The following is a 9,370-nucleotide window of genomic DNA, read 5'->3' as shown; positions in this document are numbered from 1 at the left end:
GAGATTATTGCCTGTATATCTACATCTAATGTTCTAAACTACATCAACATCAAACATTCAAGCATATATCATCCAAAATATAGCATCCAATGTAAATTCCAAATTAAAACTTAATACACCATATTAAAAAAGACATGTCCAAAATATATAAAAAAAAAAACCATCCATCCATATCATCCAAGATGTCTAAAGAACTCAGTATCATTATAACAGGTCCAAAGATCAATGATAAAAAAAAAAGAAAAAGATCAATGAGGAGACATTAAACTACATGAAGTAGATCCTCCATCAGCTCCAGTGTCAGATGGTTCAGGTTCCTTGTACGTCTGCTCAAGCCTCTCCATTTCAAGCTCAAAGTCTACTATAGGTAATTCACCAAGATTATCTAAATCAATAGGCCTTGAATCTTTATGTAGTTGGCTTTCATAGTTCTCCCTCATCATAGAGTTCATCCTGATGTACACCAAATCCTCTAGCATCTCTGGGGCTAATCTATTTCTTTTCTTTGTTTGTGTTGCATCCCAAGCACTCCAATTACGCTCACAAGGAGAGGAACTACAAGGCTGACTCAAGATTCTACAAGCAATATTTTGAAGCACAGGAAATGCACTACCAACAAATTGCCACCAAATCCCTACAAATCAACATAAGTAAACAAATATAAGAATGCTATATTTAATTAAAAAAAATACAATAATAAACTAATTAACTAAGTCACTTACTTGGATGATTAGTTTTCATCATTGTCTGCCCTGTCATATTGAACAACAATGGACTTTTCATGCGATAATCAATGACTTCTTGCATGAATTGCTCACGATCCTCTAAAGGAACCATGATGTCCATTATAAAATCTTGTGCATTCATAAATTTAGTTCCATCAATATCAAGTCGACCACCAAACATAATAGAAGGATTCAAAAGTGCACCAAAGAGATGAACATGATGAATAATGTTCTTCTCTAACCTAAATTGAAACAAATCCATTATGGCTAAATACTTCCCTCCATCCTTCTCCACAAATTTTCTCAATGTTTCTTTTGCCCTTTCTATTACTTCATATAAGTAACCTGCAGTAGAACCATCTGAATCAACAAGGCGAAGAATACGAATAAGTGGCTCCATGAAAGCAACAACTTCCTTTGCCCCCTCCCAAAATGTCTCTGATTGAATTATTCCAACAGTTCTCACTGCCATTTCAGCTCTATTGAATTGAAAGGCTCTCCACTCAGATGATGCAACAAAAAGCCTCAGCTCATTCTCAACAACAATAAGAGACTGCAGCATAAAAAAATAAATACCAAACCTTGTCTTGCAAGGTTGCTTGATATCTCTATTGTTGGTGAATTTTCTCATCAATGCTACAATACCTGTGTGCCTGTGAATATAATCCACTACAAGTTTTCCATCTTCTATAACTTCCCTCACCCATTTAACTTTTTTGTGAATATCTTTCAAAAGCAGATTAATCCCATGAGCAGCACAATTTGTTCTATATATATGACGCCATTTTCCAGACAACATATCACCACAAGAACAAAAGTTAGAACCATTATCTGAAATAAATTGCACAACATTCTTTGGTCCAACTTTTTCAATGACATCAGAAATTTCATTGAAAATAAATGTGGAAGTTAATCTATTTATACCGCACTCAATACATTTCAAAAACACAGCACCCCCAGGAGAGTAAGCAATCACATTAACCCATGACCTCTTCTTTATGTCAGTCCAAGAATCAGACATAATTGTGCAACCTGTGATATCCCATGTCGCCTTTATACTGCTAACATATTGCATGATTTCCGCTTTTTTTTCTAGGAATCAAACTGGTCCGAAGATTGCTATAACTAGGTACAACATAACTTGTACCATAAGCATATGCACCCCTTAGCATCTCAATAAAAGAATTTGTCTGAATAACATTGAAGGAAATGTTATTATTGACAAAAAAATCAGTTACCAACATGTCCAATGATTTCTTATCTTGCTTAGCAGCCATCTCTAGCATTGTGGGTTGATGTGCAACCCTAACATGAGGCATAGACGGTGTGCTACTTGTGGAACCCATTCCACTTTCAAGAGAATCACTCCTTCTTTTCTTAGCAGATCTACTCCAATTAAATTCTGCCAGGGCATCAGCTTGAATGTGCTCAGGAACTTGGGTGCAAATTTGAACATCATGTCCAGGTTGACAAGCTAAATGAGCCTTCACTCGTGAAACACTCCCGGAATAATTAAGTCCACAATAGTTACATGTGAAACGGCCCAAACCACATTGCTCTACATGTTCCCAAAATTTATCCTTAGGTCTCACCATTTTGCTTAAGCTCAGGTAGCTCAACTTTGAAATACCTACATAATATAATAAAACATCCTTTCCAATCTCAACAAATAGAATAATTAACGTATAACGAATGAACGATGAGTAAATTCCTTTCAAAAAAATTTAATCATATATTAGTAAATGAAAAAAAAAAAGGGATGTAAAATGCCAAATCGGATTAGTAATCAAAAAAACAGAATTATAATACCCAATCAATCAGAAAACAGAATTATATCTTACTCACTGCAACAGTCGATCATGAGGTATTTGAGAGAGGACAATTGCCCTAGATAAGGCAAGACCATGCAATTATGACAATGACTGAGTATAACAGCCTCTAAATTAGAGAAGGAACGGTGGCCTACCCAACTTGGAAATCTTGTACCACCATAACTGACAATTCTTAGCATTTCAATATTGGTGTGGGGTTGCAGTTGGTCAAGTACATTCTCCTCAACTTTTTCATTTCGTGATTCCTCGGGTTACCATTTGCTTTACTTTGTATTGTCTAATGGGTTAATATACATTGTTCAGCTTAGGCTCTTCTTTTGATAAGAAAGAAAAGAAAATCATTAAAGAAGTGGGGATGAAGATCGGAGATCCTGAGTGGGTTGGGAAAGAAGGAAAGTATCTTGTTTACTACACCTTGATGGGATTCGAAAGTAGATATTGGCTGGGTAAGAAGTAAAAACCAGCCTTTCAAATACAATGAATTCTATTCCAAGAACTGTAGAGTCAGCTGGTCTCGGATCTTGTAATTCATCGATTCTAAGCTTCCTTGGCATGAATCGGCTGTATTGGATCTGATTCCTGTTTGAAACCATGGTAAGAACCAATACAATAGTAGCTCTAGTCCCTGGCTAATCTATCTTTGCTTTCGTAATCACTCCAGCACAACTGAACCAATACAATAGTAGCCCTGGTCCCTGGCGCCCAGACCCTTTCGATGCTATATTACAGAACAAGAGGAAGAAGAAGAGTAGAGACAGAGAGAAAGGCTCACAAGTCACAAGTCACAACAAGGGCTCGAAGAGCGTACCTCAACAGCAACCCTCTCAAACCACGGCTCCTGAGGACGGCAACTCGTCTCAGGCTCTCAGCAGCTGTTGCTCACTGGTTTTGATGCCGCTTCTGACGACGGCCAAAACCTTCACACCGACTGTGGAGTGTGGAACTGTGGATCCGCTGAACGATGGATCCGCTTCCGACTGACGGCCAAAACCTTCACGCCGATCTCAGCAGCTGTTGCTCACTCGTTTTGATGCCGCTCTGAAGTCTGAACTCTGAACCGTCGTCAATCCGCTGCGGCCAACATTCGTGAATCGTGAGCCGCGGCAGCCGCCTTCAGGTAATGGCTCCGTTAGCTCGGTTTTCCCTAGGTTGGAAAATCGACTCACGAAAGAAGGGAGAGATGGAGCCACGGACTCACCGGGAGACATGGAGTCACGGAGACATGGACTCACCGGAGCACCGGACTATGGCTACGATTCATGGATTCACCGGAGCACAATTTCAGAACTCCCGGTGAAGCGATCCTAGAGAAGGTTTAGGATTCACGGATTCACCGGACACGATTCACAGATTCACGGATTCACGGATTCACCGGACACGCTCTCTCATTTTCTGAAGAAAGGAATCAAAGGATCCTTCAAAAGCTCCGTGAGAAAGAAGCAGAGATGGAAGTATGGAACTTGGAAGACATTAACAGGAAGAAAACGAAGGGAAGGGATTTGGGGAAGAAAATGAAGGGAAGGGATTTGGGGAAGAAATGAATATTAAAACGTTTTCTTCGGTTTTGGGTTTTTTTTTTTTAATAGTATGATAAAATTCCCAGTTTGCCCTTATAAAACGTATACGCGTTTTAAACGTGCATTTAAAACGGTTTAGACAGCCGTACCCGTTTTTTCCCGCATTGTAGGGAAGCATACGGCAATACGCGTTTTAAACGGCAAAAAAATGCGAACGCGTTTTAACTAACAGTGCTGTAGACACCAAATTTTGTCGCCCCCCGGCAACGATGACAATATGAAGAATTACATGTTAGACATTTTAGACTTGGAGAATTTTCAAGCTTAAAGTAGAAAATGACCATTTTTCCCCTATAAACTTTCAGAAAAAAATGTTTTTAAAAATTAAAATTTGATGTCATGGATTATTTTCGTTTGTCCCCTCTAGTCGAACATTACACTTTGATGTGAGAACTATGCGAATCGACGCCCGATTCTCTCTTTTATTATCTGATCGGGGTCCCTAATTTATGCATATTTTTATAAAGGTTCCTGGTCGAGACCAGAATCATATCTCACATCATTGGATAGTGCTCGGACTAAGCTTTCTAACGACATATTACACGTCGAATTCTGACTAACGGTTTGAAAGATATGACCCCCGGAAGTTGACTCCAAAGTTCGGTATCAGATTCCATTCCGAGCAACCAAGGAGTGCCACATAGCGTCCAAACCCCTTTGTCCAAAAGCAAGCCTTTTTGGATAATTCTCTCTAGTTTTTTAGTCCCACATCGGAAATAAGAGAGAATTGTCTCAAGTCCCAAGGCTATAAGTATAGCCCTTCATCTCTTCCAAAACGGAGAGGAGAAAAAAATTGAGAATTTGGGAGAGAGGATGGCCCCATCAAAGTTTTGGCTAACTTCTTCCCTCTAAAATCAAATATTCTCCAAGTCTAAAAGTTTAACATATTAATCCTTCCTTGAGCCGGGAGATCTAGTCTGGTTCAGTTCGATTTGGGGCTTGAAGCACAAGGGTTATCTCCCCTTGTTTCTTGATTAAAGCCGGGTTTAAGGTATTTTTCTCCTCCCAATTGTAATTTAGAACTAGTTTATCTAATTTAATAGATTAGGTCTAATTAGTTTCAATTCGGTTTAATGTGATTTATTAGATATGAATTGGTTTATTCTGATTCAATTAGGTGTATTTAGGTTTAATTGGTTCATTTAGATTAATTATGTTTAATTAGCTTTAATTTGGTTTAGTATGGTTTATTAAACATGAATTAGTTGATTCCGGTTCAATTGGGTTTATCTTGCTTTAATTGGGTTCAATATAGTTTGATTTGGGTCATTGGGTCCAATCGATTGTTTTTGCTAATTCGTTTTATTTTTCATTTTAATTTGTTTTGCTTTCTTTTATTGTTATATCTTTATTCAATTAATCGGTTTTATTTGTGGCTTAATATACTCACTTAATAAGTAGGTTTGATTTGATCTATTTTTGATTTATTTTTGTTCTTTAGACATAAACCCTTAGATTAGGATCTCAAGCCCTACTCTCTTCCCCCATCTCTTCTTCCTTTCTTTCTTCTTTTCCCTGTAGCAGAAAATCAGCCGCCTCTCTCCTCTTCTTCTCCTTCCCTTCTCCATGGTTGCGACCTCCCATTTCTTCTTCCAAACCTGCAACCCTTCTCCTTCTTTTTCTTCTTCTTCTTCTTCTTCTCTTCTTTTCTCTTTTACCATGGCCGAACCCTCTCCACTCCCTTCTCCTTCCTTTCTTTTNTTTTTTTTTTTTTTTTTTCTTTTATCCATTTTGGTTTGATTTTAGGTCTGTACTGTATCCAGTCCTAGAACTTAGGGTTGGGATTCCCCTAATTTTAAAATTTAAAATCAAATGATTTCATTTTATTTCCCTCTAAATAATGTATGGGACGTAATCTAGAGCGTATGTTAACAAGGGCGTGGCTGTCCCCCCCCCCTCAAACCTGCTCGTAGCATTAGGTGTGTATTGAGGATCTAAGTTTTCCTACTATCTCATATCTTTTGTACTCCAACCCTCACTGGCATTAATATAGTACTAATCTAGATTGATTAAAGTAACGTAGTTAACTTAATTAGTCATTTCAACTGTTGTTTATTCAATTGTGGTTTGTTAATTTAGTTTTTTTTAAATCACTGCATTTGGTTTCTTCATTCAATTCAATTTATTAAACTTGTGTAATTACCAATCTTTTTCCCTCTAGTGGTTTGTTTATTTTAATCAATCAACTAATTTGTTATTTAATGTAGGGTAATTAACTAGATTAATTAGTTAAAAGATTCTCTTCTCATTAGCTTAACTAGGGTTTTGAAAAATGTTTAACTCATCTTAGATTAGCTTAAGGTAAACATAATTAGTGCAATTAGGTTTCATAATTAATTTAATTAAACTTTAGGTTTAGTTTAATCCTCCTATACTAGATTAGGTAGATTAGTAAAAATGCATTCATTTAATGTAATTAATCTATTTCATTTTTTTTTAAAATTAATTAGGTTTCATTTAATTTATAAATATTTTTACCAATTAGATTAAGTAGGATTGAATAATTTATTTCAAAAATTACTAGGGATTGGGATTAATCATTTTAATTAATTCAATTTAGGATTTCATAAATTCATTAATTATCCATCTAGGTTAGGCTCAATTAATCGAGTTAGTTTAATTTAAGTTTTTTTTTTTTTATTAGCGTAATCATTTCATTATTTGCATCATAACCTAGCTAGCATAATTTAGACACTTGGTTTAGGGTTTTCACATGTCATGCTCAGATACATAGTTTAGAGTTTTCAGTGACTTAGATTTAGGACTAGTTAGTAGGGTACAAACAAACTTTGGTCAAACAAAAGGAGACCGACCTCAGGGTCGGGCAAACTGAGTGCCTAACACCTTCCCAGTCTGTCACTTGACACTTGTCCAAAATCTTGGTGCAAACCAGCCTTATCCATCAGAGTCATTAGTCTCTCCCCCTTGATTGGGGGAGACATTTATGGGTCCTAGACCCTTTCTAGGTGGTGACTCCCTTTTACCCATAACGTGTATTCCCCCCTTGGTAGTTGATGACCAGGGGATACTATCTCATTTCATTAAGGTCTACCCCTAGCGTGTGTACACGCGCCACGCGCCATATCGCGATCCCGACGGAGGTCCATGATACCTACAACTACTTGCAATTTTGCTTAAGAAAAAGAAAACCAATATAGCTATCCTCACATTTGCTATGAGTTGAAAGATTTTAACTCCAATAGAACTCCTTACATTGAACATGGATTGTATATTTATCAAATGACACAGTTGAATACCAACAGGACCTGTAAAAAATTTCAGTATGGTCAATAGTTCACAAGTATTATTCTCATATTTGTCCTATGCTTGTTTTCGAATGTTGAAGTAGGAAAAGGGCAATGTTTCGTACAGAAAGTCATTCAACTTGTGCCGAGGCTACTTAAAGCATTTGGTAAGTTAGGATATTCTCCTTAATAAGTTCCAATTATAGAGAGTTACATTTTTTTAAGAATTCTTTTTAATTCATTAGGGATGAGGATTCATCAAACATTAGGGATGAAGATTCATCAAACACTTCTGACGCAGTTGGTGTCAACCAAGATTGTGATAATGACTCAATAGATGATGCTATTTTTGAACATGCACTAACAAATATTGTTAGCGTAGATGATATGGGGAACAATGAAGGACCTGCTACTTATCCCCATAGAACCCCTTTTTCTATACAAGTTGACCAAGTGTTTGAAAGTTTTCATGTGTTCAGACAAGCGCTAGTTGATGCAGTTATCAATGTTGTATTTGAGTTAAAGTTTGGAAAACCAGAAAACATGTGTTACGGCACATTGTGTTGTTATTGGATGCAAATGGTGTATACATGGATCTAAAATTCAGCAAAGCGAAGAGTTCAAAGTGAAGACACTAACTGATTGCCACACATGTTAATAGCTAGCTCACCCTACTCATCGTCAAGTGGGTAGTAGATGGGTTGTTATATGGTTGCTTGGAGGGCCAAGGAAAAGTTTATTGATGCCATCCACAGATCATGGGATGAGTTATATGCTATGATAGAAGACTACATGGCTCAAACCATGCAAGCCAGTCCAGACAGTATAGCAGTTGTATTGTGTGATGAGAACCAAAGTTTTAAAAGGTATTATCTATCATATGTAGCTTATCTCAAAGGGTTCAATCGTGGCTGCAGGGCTTTTAGTTATGGGACATAAGCAAAGGGAAGATACAAGGGCATAATATTGAGTGCAAAGGCTTTAGATGGGGATGAAAAAAAAAATTCCTCTTGTCATAGCAGTAGTGGAGAATGAGTCCAAGGACACCTAAGAATGGTTCTTTAATTTTCTTAAACGATATGTTCGAGACCACATGGCAGTGGAATTACTCACTATCATTTCTAATCATATGAAAGGATTATCTGATTCAGTTGCAACAAATTTCCCCGGTGCATTCCATGGTAACTATGCATAGAATTTATGCCAAAACTTACAGAAGAAATATGGTAAGTCAATTGGGACGCAATTTTGGAAGATTGAAAAGTCACTAACTGTAGCAGCTTTTGATGAAGAATTGAAAAAGTTGGAAGGAATAAATCATGATGCTGCCAATGTCAAATCACCCTGAAAACTGGGTTGTATCCAAGTTTTGTGAATTGACATACATACATATTACTTCAAACATTGTAGAGTCCTTTAATAGTTGGATCTATAAGCTAGGTTCCTTCCAATTAGACCAATACTTGAGAATATGTGTCTTCAAATGACGAAGAGGTTCCATGATAATCACATAAATTCTTCCCAACTTACAAGTAATTTCACTCCAAGTGCTGCAGAATATATAGAGAAGAAATCATCTCAATCACGCAACCATAAAGTATACCTTCTAATGCTAATTTTTACGAAATATATATAGTAGAAGGAATTCAATATAAGATAAATTTGCCAAGGTGGATATGTTCATGTCAGTTTTGGAAACTTGTTGTGTTACCTTATAGTCATGCACTCACAGCAATTTATACGGCTGGTGAAGACCCTTATGATCAGTATTAGAATTTTCTCGGTGTGGACTTTTTCCGTCAAACTTATTTTGAGACAATCTATCTAGTATTCCCATCTATTGAGATAGGGTATAAAAAAATGATATCTTACCACCACCAGTTCATCGGTTACGAGGGCGGCCCAAAAGTAAAAGAAGAAAGTCTGAGGCAATCAAGAAGAAGAAAGTCATGCATTGTAGCAAATGTGGGGTAGCCGACCACAATAAGTAG

General features: G+C 36.9%; 1 protein-coding gene across 1 annotated transcript; it reads right to left on the bottom strand.

Annotated features, from left to right (window-relative positions):
• Positions 1-248: 248 nt before the first annotated feature.
• On the bottom strand, positions 249-1,804 carry LOC122089648. Its single transcript, XM_042659361.1, has 2 exons — positions 723-1,804; positions 249-634 (listed from the first exon to the last, which is right to left on the bottom strand). Exons 1-2 carry the CDS (start codon positions 1,798-1,800, stop codon positions 249-251), a joined length of 1,464 nt encoding a protein of 487 aa, XP_042515295.1. The 5' UTR covers positions 1,801-1,804.
• Between the last annotated feature and the right edge of the window lie 7,566 nt (positions 1,805-9,370).

The sequence above is a fragment of the Macadamia integrifolia genome, chromosome 9, assembly GCF_013358625.1.
Source record: "Macadamia integrifolia cultivar HAES 741 chromosome 9, SCU_Mint_v3, whole genome shotgun sequence".
Lineage (NCBI taxonomy): Eukaryota > Viridiplantae > Streptophyta > Magnoliopsida > Proteales > Proteaceae > Macadamia > Macadamia integrifolia.
Note: the sequence above shows the minus strand (reverse complement) of the source record. Positions and strands in the feature narration are given on the sequence as shown.